The sequence below is a fragment of the Rhipicephalus sanguineus genome, chromosome 10 (genome assembly GCF_013339695.2).
Source record: "Rhipicephalus sanguineus isolate Rsan-2018 chromosome 10, BIME_Rsan_1.4, whole genome shotgun sequence".
Classification (NCBI taxonomy): domain Eukaryota; kingdom Metazoa; phylum Arthropoda; class Arachnida; order Ixodida; family Ixodidae; genus Rhipicephalus; species Rhipicephalus sanguineus.
Window position 1 is genome coordinate 508,212 of NC_051185.1, and position 21,584 is coordinate 529,795.

At 48.5% G+C, this 21,584-nt stretch overlaps 1 protein-coding gene across 1 annotated transcript in view; it reads right to left on the bottom strand.

The window, feature by feature from the left end:
- Positions 1-21,584, bottom strand: part of LOC119372686 (probable ATP-dependent RNA helicase DDX43) — a gene marked incomplete in the record, with an annotated part of 252,672 nt that overhangs the window by 128,060 nt on the left and 103,028 nt on the right. The window contains 2 exon segments of the mRNA XM_037643131.2: positions 9,974-10,115; positions 20,670-20,780. Of these exon segments, the coding sequence (XP_037499059.1) occupies positions 9,974-10,115; positions 20,670-20,780 (253 nt within the window).

The following is a 21,584-nucleotide window of genomic DNA, read 5'->3' on the forward strand; positions in this document are numbered from 1 at the left end:
AGCAGCACCCAGAAAGCTTTTGTTGAAAAGAATTGACAACACGGTGCATGTATGCACGCGGTTTTGCGTGCTCACGTAGTCAACTATGTTTTAGGAAGTTGAAATGGCTCCAGCCACAGCTTGAAGAGAGCCCAACGTTTCAGGATCAATTCGGTCCCTTCCTCAGGGGGTGACTGCGTTGGTCATGGAAGCATCGCCGCGTCTTGTTCTCTCACCACGGCTCCAGTTTTCCCTTTCCCTCACGTTTCGGAGGCCGTGAACGTGCACTGGGGGCATTGTTCCTAGCGAGCGGTTCACATTTGCAGGTGTGTGCTGAATGTGCCAAGACTTCAGCAAGAGTCTCCTTTGCAGATTCCTTTCTGTTTCTAAAACAGAAGCACCGTCAAAGTCGATTTTATGGTCATGCTTCTCACAGTGCTCTGCAAGAGCGCTGCGCTTCCATCTTCCTGACGTCGTTCTTGTGTTGGCGTATTCTCTCCGGGAAACACTTGCTCTCGCCTATGTAGCTGGCTGGACACTCAGAACATGACACCTTGGTGATGGTCGGTCTTTCGGCCTCAATAGCAAGCGGGTGAGCGTCGATTCCGATTTGTGAATTACCGTGACCCCCCATTTCCGAAGACCCTGTCGAGCTGTTCACGGATGCCCGGCACATTAAGGCCGAGACAGACGGTACGATTTTCCATGAGATGCAACGTCCGACACGGCGGTGCGGAAGCCAGAGTGGTGACGTTTCATCGCATCCGACCCCTGCATCGCATGCCCGGCGTGCATCAAACCGGCAGATATTTTCGTCACCACGTCGGACCACTGGACGGCCGCAGCCAATGACAGCTCGGGAGACGTGTGTCGTCACGCCGCTGGTGGCGCCCTCTTCCTGTCGCCGCTCCGTGGCCAAGGCGAGTCGGTGGAGTCGAGCCTCGGAGCATTTGCCGACATCGCGGCGGCGTGATAAACGTCGAGTACATTTTGTTTGTGACGTGAAATAACTCCTGATTGAATTAAGCGATGCTTGAGGAGTGCCATTTCTGCAAGACAGTGCCTGTTTCCAAACAACTAGCAAGATCGCGATGCAAGGCCATTTCGCAGGAAAACACAGCGACCCTGTCGTCTCGACGAGCCGGCTCGCTTCGCTTCCACCTTTGCTGTTCACATCGATGACGTCGAGAAAGTTAATAGCGTACGCTAACGCATTACATGCGAGTACGAAACTTAATCATGTTGGCACAAACAAACACTCTATGACGAGCTCGCGTGTGATCGCTAACGGCGAAGGCGACGGCCGGCGGCCGCCATGCTAGCCCTAACTCTCGCAGTCGTGAGTGACGGCGAGTTGTTGCGATGTGCTTGTCGTTCGCGAAGGCATAGTTTTAGTCATTATTTTCTTATAGCACGAAGCGTGGCCGTGCAATGTTGTTTGTTTTGTGCTTCATACGAAATCCTCTGAGTGTGCATGCTGAGGCGCCATATGTGGGCGGAGCCTACGGCTGATTGCTCGTTCGCCCCGTGTGTGCTGAATCGTCATACGCCGCATGCCGGACATCCGACGCCACACGCCAGATCGGAGGCAAAATCATATTGCCTGTCTCACCCTTAAAGGGACACTAAAGGCAAATATTAAGTCGACGTTGATTGTTGAAATAGCGGTCCAGAAACCTCGTAGTGCTGCTTTTGTGCCAAGGAAGTGCTTATTTTGAAATAAAATCACATTTCTAGTCGTCCGCATCGCGTTAGCGCGCTTCAAATCTCCCACCTGAAAATACGACTTTCATACGTCACTACTGCCATGCCCAACGTTGCCCGCTTTTACTGCGCGGCCGCCGACACTAGTAGCAGCCGAGCGGAAGTAGCGGGACCAGGCGTGGAAGCGGGCTTCACTCTTTTGGAGCAGCTCACGGAGCAGCGATAATGCTGTCTTGGAGCAGCTTTGGAGCAGTAAAAGGGGAGTTTTGGAGCAGCTTTGGAGCACCAAAAGGTGTGTTTTGGAGCAATGTAATTTAGTTTTGGAGCACATTCCTAGGGTAAAACATTATAGGTAATTGAAATTTATATTTCTGGTAAACACAAAAAAATTCAGATGGTGTTTACTAAACATCGAATAGTGATGAACCAACCATACTTGTATCTTTCTATGATTAAAGCAGCACAGCTTGCGCAGCACTAAGATAAAACAAGAGATAAGCGATGCTTTGGATAGCTACACTTGACTACCGTAAAATTTCGAGCAAGAGCCATTTCAAATCACACTACTAATGTCGTATTTTCACGCCGTTCCGGGAGAGCGCAGCCCCCCCCCCCCCTCCCGCCTTGTCTTCGTACCCTATTATGTGGCATCAATGCAACAGTAGCCTCCTTGAATACCATCCAATCCTGCTTAGCAGCCCAATCTCTAAGCTCCTGCGGGTGAAATTTGTTGTAAAAATTTGATTCTTTGTTCTCCCAAATGAATATCGCACCCCACACTTAGCGCAAGACACCCATGACAATTTTCAGGGCCCCATGAACAAAAGCATGGCCTTCGAGATCAGTATACCAAGATTGTAGCTATGACGGTGTAGTCAGCTAATGTAAGGCCTTCGAGGCCGGTGTTTGTTGCTTAGCGTTGCTGCGTTGGCGCATCATCGGAGGTGCTTCCATGTCATGCTTCCTGCGGTTTGATCGTGTTGCCATTGCATTTGTTGTGCTTGAGGGCCGTTGTTATGCGTCATGCCAGGAAGGAAATCGGGAAGACTTGTGAGGAAGTCCGCATGCATCTTTTTTTTTCTTTTTCGGAGAAAAATTTACCGCCGCCATCTTGAATTTACGTGCTGTTCCGGGAATCTGCCCCCTGCTTCCCTCCACTTTGCCGGTATTTTGGCTTGTTGGGGGCAGGGGGGGGGTGGCGGGATGACGCTTTTTCTGAATTTTACGGTAGACCTCACACGAATGAAAAACGTTCATGTTTTGCAGCTGACATGAAAAACAACTGAAGAAAAACGAGGTTTAGGCTAATAAAAGTTACCTTTGTTCCAAACACAATGAGACTCAACAAAAATAACTTCCCATGAAACACAAAACCTCTGCAAAACTCCTTTGAAACGTTCAAAACCTCTATAAACCTCCATAAACTGTTTTATGGAGGTTTCATGTTTCGTGGGTTAAAAAAGCTAATGCTCCCGTTCTTAAAGCCCCACAGACGAGGTGAGAACCCAGAAGAAAATAGAGATAAGCAATGCGTTGCGTAGCTAAACCCAACTACATTTCGAATAATTTTTTTTATGTTCATATTAACGAAACACCAGCTGAAAATGTACAAATGAGAAAACGAGAAAACTGAAATCTTCACAAAATTCCGTCACCGCCGGTGTGACAATGGAAAAGTGACTGAGCAGCTACTTTCCAGTAGCTAGCTCTCTCCTGCCCTTTACCGTTCACTAGCTTTTTCGTGCCGTAACGAATGTCACGGAGAGCGCGCCAGGTTGATATGAGCTCACTCGGGCGTGCCACGCCAAAGATGCCAGTGGCATATGAAAGCACCAAAGGCCGCCTGGGAGCAGTTTTGGCTCAATAATGCGTTTTTGAGCAGATTGGCGCAGCAGAAGCGGATTGGCGCAGCGTGGCGCAAATGGCGCAGCACTTCCACCCCTGAGCGGGACCCACAGTAGCAACAACGGCGCTGCGGCAAAAACTTGCTTGGATGGGCAATTCAAAGCCTTTACCAAGTTGCGGTTGGTCTCGTAATCCTCAGTACGAAAGTGCAGCGAGCACACACGCAGAGGTTTTGACTGTTTAGCACACTGGCGCAATGGCATGACATTAAGCCACCTCGAGCGTAAGGGTTCATTCCGCGGCACCCAGTGAAAAGACACACCGGTTTCCTTGCTGCAGCACTGGCGTTGTGCACCATTCGGGCATCCGGCAATATCACACGCATGCGGCATTTTGTCAAACTTTCTGTCAGAGCGACTTTCACGAGCGCGCAAAACACACACAGCAGTACGCGATCCCGAAACTACCACTGAGACGGGCGAGGCGCAGTTCAGCGAAAACGGAACATTTGAACTACGCGCGCCGTTCCCCATGGCAATGCCACGGAGGTTTTGTTTTCCATGAATCAAGCGGAAACGAACAAACAGCATTTTATTACGTCTTTTGATGCTCGGAATGTTCTTTTTTTACTGCTGCTACAGTATAACCTCATTACAACAGACCTTCATAGTGAAGAGGATTTTGGTCTGTTGTAAAGGGAGTATGTAAAATCCAAGTACTGTTACAACAGACTTTCATGTAAACACTGAATGGGTCTGTTATAACCGGAGAGAATTATGAGTCACAAACACGGTCTTATTTTTAACGGGGGACCAAAAAAAATGCGATTTTTGGAAAATCGCATTTTCAGTTTCTGTAGCCCATTTGTATCTGATTCCAAAATATCTTCAATGAAAACTACGTAGAAGTGCTATAAAAAATTTGTTTTGCGTCTGCCGACTTGGCGAAAATTGCGGAAATATAAAAAAAAGCGTTTTTCAAAATTATAGCTCGGCAACGGCGCAACTGGGCGCCACCATTTTGGGCTCGTCGTAACGAGCATTTCTCCGCGTTCAAGTTCTCCATTTCAGCTGGCTCCTCCATTCAGTAACAAGCGTACGAAAAAACGTTTTGGCTGCTTCTGCGGTATTACCGCAGAAGCAGCCAAAACGTGTTAATGCTCGCTTCGGGATCGTCGTCTGCTGCTTGTGCGTCGCGAGGTCGTGGCTGTCGAAAATTGCGCTACTTAGTGACGCGTTCGCACTCGTTCTGTGTTTACGGGTCGACGATAATTTGGAACGCTTTAGTTGGGCAGCTACAAGCGGAAGCTCAATCATCAGATTACGATAGCGCGCCGCACTCGTCGCAAACATCGCAGACGTGCGACTAATAGCGTTGACTCGTTGCACCCGCTGTTCGAGGTTCTTCTTATCAGCACTTCGAAGCTTATGACGAAGACCACCGCGGGACAACTCCTTGTATTCGCAATCGAGCATGACGTACTTTGAAACATCGGGCACCGCGGCCACGCACATCGCAACCGAGCTTTCTACCAGATGTCGTGGTTAGGCCTAACTCCATTCACAGTGCCGATGTACGAGCCAAATCCGAATTTTGCAGGCAAGAACATCGCGCTAGCGGACATGCGAAAGCGAAGAAGCCGTAATGTCCTTCGTCTCAAGCAACGAATCGCATTGCCCGCTGGCTCCTCAGAACCGCGGATGGGCATTCTGCGCATCGGCAGCGGACCCCCCGGCCAAGCTCGCCGCGCAGCGACCGCGCGGAGAAGCGGTGGCAGCGGCTCGCAATTTCACGTGTCAGCATCCCAAACGCAACACCAAGCACGCTGCGCGCCGTTTTTTTTTGTCGTTGCTAGGCATAGCTGATCATTGACAGACCGGGGAACGGCGGCCTTCGTTCTTAAATCGGTACGTCGATATCCGCGGTGCGCTGCTCCCGTCCCGAAAGTATGCTAAGCGATGTTTGAAGTCGGAAGTTAATGACCGTGGTAGAAAAGTCCACTCTAAAGGAGTCCTGACCACCTTGCTGGCCTGAAATTTCAGTCAATTATATCCGAATGTCCGTTGTACCAGAATCCGTAGTAAACGAAGCTCAATCAATGGAACTAATACGGAGGTCGGCATAACGCCGCAAATTGGTATGTAATATCCGAATGTCTGTTGTAAACAGATCCGTTGTAACGAGGTTATACTGTAGTTTGATTACTAGTGATTTATTGTAGGTCGACTTCCATACGTCATCGGGATCACTTCCAAAATGTCCCACTCATGGCGCTCATGTGATACATTTAGCTTAATTTCTCGGTAAGTAGGGCATTGCTGTTGATAATATTGCCGTTTTAGAAGTTGTCATACATTGGGCTTTCACTCTGACATAAATTGTTATTTGCCTTTAGTGTCCCTTTAAGGAATCACGACGTGCTGGGCCGGCTTCGATTCCATTGTAGCCGGTGGGGTGGCCAGGGAGGGAGTGGGGTCGCATAGTGTGTCTCTCGCTGTCTCTCTGTGGTAGGGTGGCTGCCCTCTCAATACACATGATACAGTCGAACTCCGCTACAACGAACTCCGCTTCAACGAAATTTCCGGTACAACGAAAATTCTCGGTTCCCCGTCAACAGTCCATAGGAGTCAATGCATAAATATGCTCGCCACAACGAACACTTCTTCTGCTGCCGTTCCGCTTCAACGAAATTTGATGATGCCATTCGGGGCTCAAAAATTTAATTTACCGTGCAATAAACACAATCTCGGACATTTTGATGCATTTTAGAACATAAAAATACGAATTCAAAGTCTGAATCGCGTGTTGGAACCACCAGAAACCGCCGCTGTCACTCCATGGCCGCTGTTGACCGAGCATGGGGGCCGCCATTGCTTGATAGCGACGGCGATCAGACTGCCCTGCTTTCGCAACTGGCTTGAGTTGCTTCTGAGTCGCAGACAATCCGAAGCCAAAGCTCAGTTGTCGACACTGGGGTGTAATCGCGAAACGATAGCTTTTCTGATGCCTTTCCAATACTTTTCGTGCTTTTCGCGCTTCGCTAGTGGTCAGAGCGACGGTACATCCACCACATCCGCGTTATCAACGCGAGCAGCCCTTCTGGGGTGCAATCGCGGAATGGTGCCTTTTCCAATGCCAATGCTTTTCGCGCTTGGCCAGTGCGACCGGTGGTCGGAGCAACAATTCGTCCGTGTTATCAACGGGATCAGCCAGCCGCGAGTGGTAGATAAGAATAGCATAGAATAAGGCGTAAGTCATCGCTCCGCGACAGCACGCCTGCATGTCGCCGTTGTCGGCGAATAGCTAGTGTTAGCGTGTTGGTGCAACTGTGCAGTTCGTGTAGCGCGCCCGTGCTTGTTTGATTCGTTCGCGGAAGCCGTTGTTTCTGCGTGCTTTTCAACGTGGCGTCGCTATGCATATAAAAGAATCGCGTCGTGACGCTGCTTGGGGACGCAAAGGAAGCAGCAGACACTTTTTGAATATTGGAAATAAAAGTTTCACTGTTCTACTAGCTCAGGTCAGCCATATTTTTTTCGATTTCACTACAACGAAATGTTCGCTTCAACGAACATTTTTCCGAGCACCGTCAATTTCGTTGTAGCGGGGTTTTACTGTAATCATTTACATGATAACTATTCTGTGTTCACTCGACGCTCTCTGAAACTGAAACTGCGACTGGGCGCTATAAAACCATCTACAAAAAATTAACCGTCGCGCGCTCGAGGAAACAAGCTTTCCATCCCTAATAAGCGAGTCATAGAAAAAACAAGATGCAAACTTTTTGTGTCAATGCTCCTTTAAGCTGCCACCCCCTTTTGCTGAGGAAGCAAGGGGGTTGAGAAGATGAAATTCTTGGATAGAGAAGAAGAGAAAAGCACAGGATAGTAAGTGTCTCTCGTCAAGAAGGACATCTGAATCCTCCTGTCCAGGGGTGGGGGATTAAAGTAGCAGACGGAGGATCAGCGCCGTTGAAAAAGGGAGTGAAAGAAGTTGGAGGAAAGACGAGGGCACCGTCTTGAGAGCCCAGAACACAAATTGGCAGGCCGGGGCAACTCTTTTACCTATTAGAAAAACCGGCGGGTGTGCGGCGGCACTGGGAATCGAACCCGGTAGCTCCCACATTGGAAGCGGACGCTCTAGCCATTCGGCTTCCTCTGAGGTTTGGGCGCTGGTAGCCGGGGCAACCTGACAAAGGAGGTGGACGCAGGCACTGGAGGAAAAGGGAGGGGGGGGGGGCAATCGCCCCTGCCCCCCCCCCCCCCCCCCGATGGATCCGCCACTGGGTCAGGCTTATTTCAATATAATAATATCTGGGGTTTAACGTCCCAACAGGCTTATTTCAATGAACTTCAATTTAGGAAGGTAACAGATTGGACTAGTTGGTTTTCCATTTTTGCTGAAGTGGCTTAGCGCGAAGCAAGACGGAGGACATATCAATGATGAATACGAGCACTTACTTCCAACTAAAGGTTCTTCCAACTACACACATGGGAAAAGCGGAAAGAAGAAAGAACGAAACAAGGAATGTTAATGGAAACACACAAAGGTGCCTCCCTCACGTGGACTTGTGACCGTGCTGGTGTCTTCCAGGAATTCTGCCTTTGCGATAGGCATAAAGCTGGCTTGGCGTGGGCACTCCTCAAGTGCCATGCGAACTAAAGCCCCTTGATTTTTCACTTTTGCTTAAGAAGCGACATCTGCCTCCTCTCCCGAGCCCTTGTCACACGCAGCCGGCGTCTGCCGCCGTGTTCATCCTAGCATAGAAGAGTTACAAAGCCATGCATTAGCCACGCAAGCGGGCTAGATGTGAATGCGATGCTCAAGTCTCCCCGCACTCATCACCTGTAGTTAGTGGGGGACGTGTGCCTTGCTGCTTCACCTGGGCCAGGTGCAGTGGAACGCGCGGGCGCATACGCTACAATGTATGACTGGAGAACCCGTTTCTGAGATTGTTGGCATGCTCACGCACGCGATCATTCAAACATCTTTCAGGTCTGAATGTGCACAATGGTATGCGGATAGGAAGCGATTAGCTTGCTTCCAAAAAGGAGGGATTTAGGTAGCCAGTTTCACGCTCAGCACAAAGGTCGAACTGATGGGTGCATGTCTTGCCGCAGACAGCGAAGGTCTCCACAACGCCCTAAAAAATTCCACGTGCCGAAAAAATGCTGTCGAGAAGGTGAGAGGGGGGGGGGGGAGTAGTTAGTGGCTTCGCCCCCCCCCCCCCCCCCCCCCCCCGGATCTGCCACTGCTGCAACACAGGGTCCATACTGGCACGATGCATAGGAGCACGGGCCGGCACGGCAACAACAGCGGTTAGCCGAGAAGCACGGAGTTCACGGAGTCGCGGCAACCGGAAATGCCTGCTGTTTCAAACAGCGCGTCAGCATTGCCAGCATGTCACATGAGATTGGGAGGGGTACTCGGCGAGGAGGGCAAAGCGGCTTTGGGAGAGGAGACCAGCCGATGAGCAGAGCCGAGCAGAGGGTAGTGAAGGAAAGAGTGAAACGAGTGATTGCAACGTTGCGATCAAACGCATGTAACTCCGCTATTACAGCACCGTATCAAAAAATTTTTGCGGCTACGTGTTCGTTGTAGACTCGTGCACAACTGTCACACCACAACTAAATTTTGACCTCTGGGTGATTTAGGGGCCCTTTAAGGACCACTGGAGATATTCCATTAGGTCCAATGGCCTTTGTTGCATCTTAGTGGCATCATAAATTGATGCCACTAACATTAACTTAAATACCACGCATCATATTGCTCTGATTTGTGCTATTTAAATATGAAATCTCCCCAGCATAGTCTTACGAAAGGCTGGACAGGAAATACTGGCTAAAGCACTCTGGCCTCAGGTGGCCTGACGTTTTACCATCGACAGTTATTGATGGTATGCCTTCTTTTCAGTTCTCTTTTACATATTTCCAAAACAATCTTGGGTTGCTTAGTGTCTGACATAACAGTCTTAAATTTGTTTAACAGTGCAAATCAGCACAAATGACAAGAGGGGGACCGAAGAGAGGACACAGAGCACATGTGGGTGTAGGCCAAGGTTTTCAGATATAGTATCGTCGCAAAATGCAGAGATTGCACCACACGCGAAATCATCTTCAAGGCAGGAAAAATGATTTCTTTAAAGGATGATTGTGTTAGTACCCACTCTGTCGCACTCACTGATAAAGAAAAGATGTACCTATGCTTGTTTACGTGATGAATTCTTGTAATATCATGTTCCGTGCGTGACCGTTGCAACAGTGTGTAACTGTATAAAAAGCGAAGGCTTTCCAAATAAATTGTTGAAAGTTCAGCGCTCTGTGCCCTCTCCTCTGTCCCCTCTTGTCGTTTGCGCTGACATGCACTCTTACTCATGTTGTATCAACACGCCCAATCCTAGCCTTTTTAAATTTGTACAATGCAAGAAGTGTAAGAAGAGAAAACTTACCAAAAATGTGACATATTTGAGGTCGATGATGTTGTTCATGACAAGGTCATTGAGGCGACCAGGGGTTGCAATGACTATCTCCACGCCAAGGTTGACGGTCTGGATCTGCTCTCGCCGACTGCCACCTCCATAGATGCATACACTGTAAGGCATGGCACCAAATACTGTCATTTGTATGAAAATCTGGTCAGAGAGATACACTCAAACCTCGATATAACAGACATGGATATAACAAATTATCAGTAATAATGAAGTCACTGAATAATAGTCTTGTCATAAATACAGTGTTACAAAAAACGTTTATAACGAACTTTCGGATATAACGAAGTTATTTTCGCAGCAGATGTGACTTTGTTATAATGAGGTTTGAGTGTAGCTGAACATGTTATCCATTTTAAGCATGTTACTGGCATTCCCTTGTGCAGTGATGCTACTGGATACTTCTAACTTGCAGCAATTTTTGGAGCAGAAAGGTTTTCATTTTGGAGCACTGTGGAGCAGGTAATTTTGCATCTTCATGTTCTTCTCACTCGATGAATTGATCCTCCTACGCCACCCTCTCAAAGCTTTCAGCACCTAACGTGGTTTTGCACTGCCTCCAGGATCGGAGGCATCGCAAACGTTCTGCACCTCACCTGATTTTGCACTGCCTCCATGACTGGCACACCAATCACAGAGGCAGTGCAAAGTGACGATGTAATGTGATGATATCACGTTACGTCACAGTGTATGATGTCATAAGGACATCACAAGTTTGGCTATCTGTGATGTCATGATAACCTCATCACGTGATTTGTTGCATCACTCCTGTTGACGCCGCCGATGCCAACGATCAATTTTCATGTTTGTTAAGGCATCTAAGGCTTACACATTAATATCGTGTATTGAACGTTGACAGCCGGGCCGTTAACAACCTAGCCTTACATACCAAACTGGCCTCCACCATGTCACCTCCATGCCGTGTGCTTAACAGCTTCGCTGATCATCCACCTTGTAGTGTTATTGGTTCACTCGAGAATACGACGCAGTCATGGCATGAGCGCCGGTCAAGCCCGCAGTAAGACAACCGGTCGCCACTGAACCCAAACAACAACTAACTTTATTCTACTCCGTACATCACGTACATCAAGGAGGGGGGCGCCACCTATTAGCACAATAGTAGCGACCTCTACATCCCCCCCCTTTCCGCACGTTCGGCAGTCATAAGTTCAGACGGTCCGGTGGGACCACGCGTCGGCCACTACGCGTGCACACAACACCATCGCGACCACCAACACCACCATCACTATCACCACCATCACCACCAACACGATCACCAGCCCGTCCCGAGTCGCTCGTCGTTACCGTGGTACTTGGAGGACCTTGAGATGGCTGAGCTACTTGCGGCTGTGGCTCGGTTGCTTCTGATGAAGCTTGTGGTGGCATCGATGATGCTGGAACAAAGGGGACGAGGTGACACCTGTTACGCTGCAAGATACCGCCTTGTCCTGTTTCTATTATGTAGCTCCTAGGTCTCTGTGCTGGGCTTCACACCGTTCCCTTTACATTTTCTGGCCGCACCCAGACTTGTTGTCCTACAGGAAGCTGCCTTTGATGCCTGGCCCGATGACGCCGATTGTAGTTTTTTTCCTGCTTTCTTTGGTAGGATGCGTTCCTCGACGCTACTGCACCTTTTGGTGGCACGCTTGGATGTAGCAATTCTTCCTTCTTAGGGACTTTGGTCCTTAGCCGACGACCCATCAAGAGCTGAGCTGGGCTAAAACCGTTGACGCCTGGGGTATCCCTGTAACATAGGAGAGCCATGTGAGGGTCTTTTGCCTTGGTGAAGAGCTTTTTGACCGTCCTGACCATTCTCTCCACTTCCCCATTTGATTGGGCGTAGTGGGGACTGCTTGTCGTATGGACAAAGCCATACGAGGAAGCGAAGGTTGCGAAGTCTCGTGACGAGAATGGCGGGCCATTGTCAGACCGAATTTCCTCCGGTATCCCATGGCGGGCGAACATGCTCTTTAGCACATCCACGACAACTTGCGCAGTTGTGCTCCTCAAGGTTATCACCTCTGGGTACCTGGAGTAGTAATCAACTACCAGGAGGAAAGTTTGCCCACAGAAGTGAAATAGGTCCATGCCGAGAAGTTGCCACGGGCGATCTGGGAGAGGTGTCGGTACAAGTGGCTCAGCAAAGTTAACTCGTGTGAGAGCGCATGTCTCACAGTTGGCGACCAGAGAGGTAATGTCCTTGGAGATGCCAGGCCACCATACCGAATCTCGCGCCAAGGCTTTGCTTCTGTTACAGCCTTGGTGTCCCTCGTGTAGTAGTGCCAAGACTGTAGATCGAAGTGACGATGGTACCTTTGAGCAGGTACCTTTGAGCAGTACGCCGTCGCACACAGAAAGTTGATCAACCACCGATGAATACTTAGAGATGTGTAATGGCAGCTTGTTTTTCCGAGGCCACCCCCGCTGACAGAAGGAGATTAATGTAGTGGATTCACCATCCAAAGTTTGTGCTCGACGAACTTCCTGCACATTAAAGGGCAAAACTTCAAACGTGGCAGCCACTGTTTCTGCAACATAGAGCTCCATCACATCAAGGGTTGTGCGAGCCACAGTTTCTGTGGTAAGGATTTGCACAGCATCCGCAGAAGATTCGTTCGGGTTGTTGATGCGAGAGAGAGTATCCGCTGTAGCCAAAAGCTTACCAGGCACATGAAGTGCCTTAAATTGATAAGGCATTGCTTTAATCCGCAGCCTTTGTATTCTAGGAGGCAACATGTCGAGCTCCATCTTACCAAAAAGAGAGACGAGGGGTAGGTGGTCTGTCTCAACATCCAGTGGGATGCCGCGCACCAATTCGTCGAACCTCCAGAGAGCCCAGGTTATAGCCAATGCTTCCTTTTCAGTTTGGCTATATCTCTGCTCCGTCTTCGTCATTGCTCTGGAAGCAAAAGCGACAGGACGGCGCTCGCCTGATGGCTGCGTCTGCAGCAGGACTGCCCCAAGTCCAAACGAGCTAGCATCAGCTGAGACAGTGGTGGCATACGACGGATTGTACTTGGCCATACACCTATCAGATGACAGTATCTCCTTCACTCTGACAAATGCGGTCTCTTGTTCGTGCTCCCAAGTCCAACTTGAAGACTTGTTGAGGAGGGCTCTGATTGGAGCAGTTATTTCCGAGATGTGTGGCAAGAACCTAGCAAGATGATTGATCATCCCGAGAAGACGCCTGATGCCTGCAACGTCTTTTGGAGCTTCCATGGTCTTGATGGCTGCTACCTTGGCTGGGTCCGGCTTGATGCCTTGAGCGGACACGATTACTCCAAGGAACGGCACTTCCGACACCCCGAATAAGCATTTGTTCTTGTTCAGTGCGACCCCAGCCTCAGCAAGACGGGACAGAACCTGGTTCAGTCGGACCTCATGTTCCTCTCTAGTGCGTCCGAAAACGAGTATATCATCGATCATATTGGCTACCCCTTCCTGTCCTTCAAGAATTCTGGCCATCTGCTTCTGAAAATACTCGGGCGCTGAGGTTATACCAAATGGAAGGCGGCAGAAGCAGTACCGGCCAAAAGGGGTTATAAAGGTCGTGAGCTCTTGAGAGTCCGTCGTCAGTTTCACTTGGTGGAAACTCGCTGTGGCGTCCAGCTTGGAGAACACCGTTGCGTCTCCGATAAGCCCGAGGACTTGTTCGACCGTTGGGAGGATGTGGCGTTCTCGAAGTACGACTTCATTCAGCCGGGTTAAGTCAACACAAAGACGGTAATCTCCTGACGCTTTAGGAACTACTACCAGTCCAGAATACCACGGCGTGGGATTGTCGACGCGGTGAATCACTCCGTCACTTTCGAGCTTGTTGAGCTCGCGACTCACGGTTTCGTGTAGCGGAATGGGAATGCGACGAGGCACGCTGAGGGAGAATGGTGTAGCACCAGGCTTCAAGCGGATTCGATATTCCTCCTTGAAAGTGCCAAGTCCGCGGAACAAGTCAGCTTGAAGTGATGCCTCAGGGGCCTGCACGCCGCCAAGGAATTTCACAACATCGAGGGCTTGTATAGCCGGAAGTCCCAGAAGAGGGACAGAGAGCGATTCAATGACAAAGAGTCGCTGCAAGGACGTCTTCCCGCACTAACGAAGTTGGGCTGTATATGAACCGAGTACCCGCAATGGTTGACCTCCAGGACCGGTAAGTACCATGTCAACCTTGTCCAGCTTGGCTGGAAGCTTGGGGAAGTCTTCGGGTATAGCAGAGACTTCGGCGCCAGAGTCAACTTTAAATTGCATCGTGTATTCGTCCACGGTGACGTCCACTAATAAAGACTTGGCCGCCGCCCCGACGATGCTCAGGTGAATAGAGCCGACTTTTTGTTTCGATTTCCGCGAGCGACAAACTTCCGCGAAGTGCCCCTTCTTTTTGCAAAAGTTGCAAAGCGAGCTGCGTGCCGGGCACTGCGCTCGAGGATGAGCCGCGCGGCCACAGAATCCGCAGGTGGGCGTGTCTGCGTTCCGATGCTCGAAAGAAGGCTTCGCGTTCCGGTGATGTCGAGCGGACTTCTGCATCTTTGTAGCGTCCAGTTGCAAAGCGTTGGGACTATTATAACTTGCTCCAGCTTGCGACTGCCGCTTTTCTTTTTCCGCATCCAAGCCTCTTGCATCCAAGCCTCTTTGAGAGTGAGTTTAGCGTTTCGGCAGAGCTGGTCTGAAAGACGCGAGTCGCGCAAGCCGACGACGAATCTGTCACGTACTAGCCTTTCTTCAACTTGCACTGAAGGATAGGCGCAGCGTTTCACCATCCTGCATAACTCGGCATAGTATCCGTCAACGCTCTCGCCTGCCTGCTGTACGCGTCTGTGAAAACGGGACGACTCGTATAGTTCGTTGCTTGGATGCACGAAATGCTCTGTGAAACGGTCTACCACGGTCTCGTACGAAGTGAGGTACGCCGCATCGAGCGAAAATGCGTCGAGGAGCGGACGCGCTTCGGGGCCCATGCAATATAAGAGCGAGCGCACCTGTGTTTCCTCCGGTGCATTTTTGAGACCCGAGATGGCTGCGTAGTCCTCGAAGCGACTTTTCCACGTCGGCCAGGTCCCAGCGTTGCCGAAGTCGAACGGCTCTGGCGTCTGAAGGTTGACGCCCGCCCACTTCGGGCTGGACTGCTCGGTAGGCATGATACGCACGATGGGTAAGCGCGACGTCGGTGCTCGACCACTTCTGACACCATGTAGTGTTATCGGTTCACTCGAGAATACGACGCAGTCATGGCATGAGCGCCGGTCAAGCCCGCAGTAAGACAACCGGTCGCCACTGAACCCAAACAACAACTAACTTTATTCTGCTCCGTACATCACGTACATCAAGGAGGGGGGTGCCACCTATTAGCACAATAGTAGCGACCTCTACACACCTCACAGAGAGGAATGGCTCAATTTTTTTTTCTTTTTATTGCGATAGCAATTATATGAACACTGTCGATGGGTTTTTGCTGTCGCCGTTGGCGCCACCGTTGCCGTCATTTTACATATAAAATCCAAATTGATAACATCACCCCGTGCATCGTATGTTTTACTCGCGAGTAAAAGCTCACGAGCGCTGTCGACGAACACGGCTGAAGTGGAGATGAAACAAGCTGGCCATCTCCGTCGCATGGAGGGCGCATGCGATAACATCATCCCGCACGCGAGGCGGCCTGCTGTCAATTGCTCATCAAACAGAGAGGAAACATCCCGCTCGTCTTTCATAAGGAGCATGACGGGACGGCAGGGGACAGGAGGGAGGGGGGCTGCATCATTCGAAGGGCACAGTCGTTGGCACGCCCGCTAACTCGTGGCATCAGGACACAGCTCGTAAACTTGCTGTGCTGTCAACGCTTACTTCATGTTTAGAGAACTGATAGCATGAAAATAGTTTCAGTCCCTGCAGCGACCATATTCCCTTAAGCTAGCATTTTGTTGAGTGACGTGAGATTTGATCCAAAAGAGTTAGCTGCTAGCCTTACTTCGTACAACAATACAATTTGTTGGCATTACATTCATTGCTTCGCCCTTAAGATAAACTTAATTTTTTTAACCCTCAGCTATGGACCCTGGAAAGTGAGCGGCGGACATGTAACATGTTGTAGCCGCTTCACAGTGGGCCTTCCGACACCATGGCCGTGAGCGATGGTCCTGCTACCAACAGCTGTGCATATTAAAACCGAATTGTGGCTACTCCGACCAAGAGATATGCTTTTATTAGACGACATTATGTCATCTATATACCCCCTAAAATACCCCCTAGAAGGGCAGGGCCCTTTAGGGGGTATTTGTTGCAACAGCGATTACAAACCCGGATGTGCTGGTGGAAGGAATTGCGAAAAAGCTCTTCTGGATAAAGATCCATGGATAAAATATATTTGAGGAAAAGCGTCAACACATCCTACCATTCACGTGCTCTTCCATGGATGCGAAGCACGGAAAATTCGATATAGTTCCATATTATATATATAGGCAGGCATGGTGGTGGAGTGGCCGTAGCGTTGCAAGTAGTCAAGTAGATCCTCCGTGAGAAGTCACAACGTTGTTTATTTCGACGTTTCAGCCAGAGTCCGGCCTTCATCAGGAATGAGGGTACAGTTTGTTGGTGCTCAGCTTTATACAATCTTAAAGGAGAGAGGATATGCGGAGGGAAAAAAAAAATCAGTGAGAACATGAGGTAGACCCCCCCCCCCTCTCCGGCCGCCCCCTTCCACCCCTGTCCGCGGCCTGCATATCCTTCCCTCCATTAACGTATTGTTCCCGACCAGGCGGCGCCGCGTGGCTCCGGCGGTGCGGTGTGGAGAAAAAAGGAGCGTCATACCCTCGTCCAGGTCGCTTCTACACCCTCCCAAAAATTCATAAGCCCGGTAACCCAGGTCGACCAATCATATCAGGCATAGGTGCAATAACTGAGCCCATATCAGGGTACGTGGACAAATTAATAAGCCACATTCCATGCACTCTCGCGTCGTACGTAAAGGACACCACACATTTTCTTCGAGACATTGCAGGTCTGTGTGTGCCGAAAAACTCGTACTTGGTTACTCTTGATGTGTCCTCATTGTATACAAATATTCCTCACGATGACGGCATAGCTGCATTACAAAACATGTACACAGACCAGACAACCTGACACCCCAGATTTCTCTGCCATCGCAACTTTGACGAGGATGGTCCTAATTAAATTCATTTGAATTTAACCAAGAGTATTTTCGACAAATTAGCGGGACCGCTATGGGCACCAAAATGGCACAAAAGCTAGAATCCGAATTTCTTGCACAAAGTTCCTTGAAACCACTCTTATACAGAAGATACATAGACGACATATTTCTTATTTGGACCCACAGCGAGGATGAACTTCTCAACTTTATCGACACTTACAACGCTGTACATCCAAACATACACTTCACACACACCTACTCGCAAGCAACCGTAAATTTTCTTGACGTTACCGTAATGATAGAAGAAGACAAACTTTCTACAACGCTATACCGCAAACCAACGGATCGACAACAACACCTCCATTACCAAAGCGATCACCCACGCCACTGTAAAAACAGTATTCCATACAGCCAGGCTCACCGGTTTAAGCGAATCTGCTCAAAAGACGCTGATTTTGACACGAGCTCACAGAGGCTAAAACTTATGCTCGATAAACAAAAATACCCCCCACATGTAATTGATGACGCCGTTCAAAAAGCTAGAAAACTGAAGCGTGATGACTTACTTATGAAGCGGCCACCGCAACAAGACCCGCAACGGGCAAACCTCTTAGAATAACAGAGAGCTGAGCTAGTTGGTAAGTATTCATTCTAAAAAGACAGGGCGTGCAAACCCAGACACAAGAAAGAAGTCAGGACACCACAAACGCCGACTAACAACTGAAGAGACACACAACGGCTGAAAAGAAAGAAAGCACGAAAACTTATCTGCGCATGCCCGTGCAACAGGCGAACCTATCAATCCGGCACGCGTGGTGGTCTACGTGGAAGATAACTGTTAAGGCATTTGATTTCATCTTTATGCAAGTTAATCGATGGTTGGCTCACGCATGCACTACCACTATTCTCGATATGCCACTATTCTCGTAGCTCTATTGGGTTAGTTTTTGTTTTTGCGATTGCAAGCATAGGAGCCGGGAAGTCCTACTAAGCGGGAACGTATCAACGAGGTCCTGCTGTACATGCATACTGCACCGAAGGCACTCATTGCAAAATTATCAGCAGAGTTTTTCTTGCATAATATAGACCTAGTTGGCAATTAACAGCTTTTACTTTTCACAGTCATACATTCCTTATACCATATGCCCTCTGAGACTCGTTTTAACGCACAAGTGGAGCTCACCCTCTAACGAAGCAGCGCTGATGTAATGTTTCACTTTTCAGCGCACAAACGAACAAGGACGAAAAGTGACACAGACCAAGAATATTTCGTCCTTGTTTGTTTGTGCGCTAAAAAAGTGAAACATGAATTACCAACTTGCCCAAGCATACGATCTTTCATGATGTAATGCGAGTGGCCGCAGCCTCGAGTGGCCACTGTTGCTGGTCGATTCAAGTTTGCCAAGCAGCTGATAACAAGACGGAGCTTGCTGCACTATGCAAATGGCTGCAAATTTGTTTTAGAACAGCTGCTTTGAGGTTAACGAGCATAAATTATATTGAACAAATGGCATCCACTTCTCAGCACAGAATGCTACACTGACTTGGCCCCATTTGACGCGTTATAGCTTGTTAGCAACTCAAATAAAATACTCATACAGGGGTGCTACAGCTGAAAAAGGATTTCAAGCAATTTTTGGAGCAGCAAAATGTTGCTTTTGGAGCACAAAAATCTAAATTTGGAGCAGGTTACGAAAAAAACCTTTTAGCACGAAATCCCGAATTTGGAGCAGTATAACAAAGAATGCTTACTTTTAGAAATGAAAACAAAAATACGTACAAACCATTCAACATCAGCTAACTCGTGCACAGTGCATGTGAATACTAAAAAAGCAGTGCGTTGAGCCACCCCACAGTGCGAATAATGACTAAGTCCACATTAGCATTTGCAAGGCCTGTCAAATAATTCGACAGGAACTGTAAATGCTAATGTGGGCCTGCAAACCTGGCAACCTTGAAATTCTGGAGATTCGTAAAGCAGGAGCAAATGGGAGTGGAGAAAAAAGAAAACTGGCGTACGTTTTTGTCTATTTGTTTCTCAAGGCAGCAAAAACGTTATACACAGCAGCTCCAAATGATTCCGAATAATTTTTTAGGCGTCAGCAATCATACTAGTATTCGTAATTACATGGCGCGTGCACGAATGAGTAATTAAGGAACAAAATGTGCTGTGTCCCTGACAGCTAGTACTAATAGCCCCTTCTAAATCTCAGTATGCTTTTCCGCAGGAAACCAGTGTACTGCGGCAAAAGTGGCTTAAAAACCGTACTGCACGCAATAAAACAAGCATCAGGAAATTTGAGAACTACTGTCGGAAATTTGAGAACTACTGTCCTTTTCTATTGCGATAGCAACTACTATATGGACACTCTCGAAGAGTTTTTGCCGTCATCTCCCGTATAAAGTCCAAAAGGTTAACATATCCCTGTGCATAGTATGCTCTACCGCGGGTAAAAGCACGCGAGTACGGGCGACGAACGCGGCTGAAGCAGATATCAAACGAGCCAGCCCATCTCCGTCACTCGGAGGGCGCATGCAATAACACCACTCCGCTCGGGAAGCCTCCCATCAAAGCACAGAGGAAACGCCCCGCCCGTCTTGAACGAGCATGAAAAGGCGCGAGAGGGAGGCGGGGGTTGTCGCTCGAGCAGCAACTTTGAAGTTTGATTCCAAGGGCACGGTCACAATCGCTGGCGTGCGCGCTATCTCAGCAGCCATCAGCAGGCGGCTTGTATATCCTGCTATGTGCTGCACTCTCAATGTGAAGACACTGTGCAGAAAGAGCATCTTTTCCTGGAGCAGCTGTGTTCTCTTACACCAACGTTTTGTAGAGTTACGCGACATCGGATACAAAAGAATTTGCTGGCAGGCTCACTTCGTATACCATTACAATTTGTTGCTTTCTCATTCATTGCTTCGTCCTTGCGGTGAAACTGACTTTTTTCTTTTCTTTCGCAGGGGGGTTAGGGTCTGTGTGTCTGTATTGGATGACAATGCCCACACTGCAGATGACCAATGCGGCCTTCATTTCTCGCTCAAATTTGTGTAATTAAGAAAATTTTAAGCTCGTCAAACATTTTAGCGCAGCGTGGCGCAAGTTTAACAAATTTCACGGTTTTGGCTCAGCTTGGCGCAAAAATAAGGAATTGTATCAAATTGGCACAATTGTTGCTGTTGCATCCCTGTTGCATCCCTGCTCCTAAGATTTCTTTTCACTTGTTCTTTTCCATGATTAAATATTGCGACCAAGAAGTGCATCATTCTTTTGCCAGGAGCGCTTAAAGTTCAGAAATTGCGAAAATGGCAGAAAGCATTTTTTGCAACCAAAATTTGATTTCCTTTTTTTTTTTGCTATGCTAACTTCAAAATCATTGTTCGGGGTCGAAAACCTGCACCTAGGGTAAATTTCATCAAAATCAGGAACGGTGACTGGGACCTTGTGTTCGTTCTTATCAAGACACACCCATCAGTCATTTTCATGCACCACACATACGAGTAGGTATGACCATTACGCACCATCTAATGCCCCGATAGTTGTATTTCCTGGCTTCGCGTTCAATCTGCTGTGCCAGTTCACGAGTTGGAGCAAGAACCAGACAAGATGGCCCCGTCCTCTCCTCTCTTGGGCTGCAAAAACAAGCACCATAAGCACCTAGGCGAAAAACGGAAATTTTAACACTACTTCTACAGGCACAAGCAACTAAGGAGCAGAGCTATGTGCCACATGATATGAAGTGTATTGTCTCTGGTCACACCTGCTTGTGACAAGACGCCTCTATGCACACCTCTGATAATGCCATGCGCGCTTCTTTTGCTATTTCTATGTAACTGATCCGTTACATGTATAACTACTGCCTTGCGCAAATGGCAACCGAATGTCTGGGAACCTTCCAGATTATTTGGGAACCTTCTGATAGGCTTTTGAGCACACAAACGCAAAAAGTTGAGTTCATTCTAGAACTAACGCGGCCACCGGTGATAAGGCTCGAATGTTTGATGCCGCATGTGTGAATAAGTACCAATGTGCCTCACCGCCGATTAGATTATTGACGGCCGACGCTCTGTTTGCCGCTATCAAGGTACAGCTTGTATTGCTTGTAGTTTGACTTTTCGTTTCCGAGGCACAAGTTCACCTAAATAAAGAGTTATGGGTGATTCCACGTAAGATCGAACAAACGATGGCTGGTCGACCTCTTAAATTTATTTCAAAATTTTATATATTATTGCCTGATGAGTGCAAAGAAGAGATCCGCAATTTATTTTGCCACCAAAAATTTTTTCGAACCACAGGAAATCAATAGTGACGAAGAGGTGGAGTGAAGCGCTCATCCGCTTTGCTGTTTTGGCCAAATTTCATTATGAATTGCACGAAATATATTAAAGTTAGGTAGCTGAAATTTCTCTAACTAAATATATGCATGTTTTTGCTTC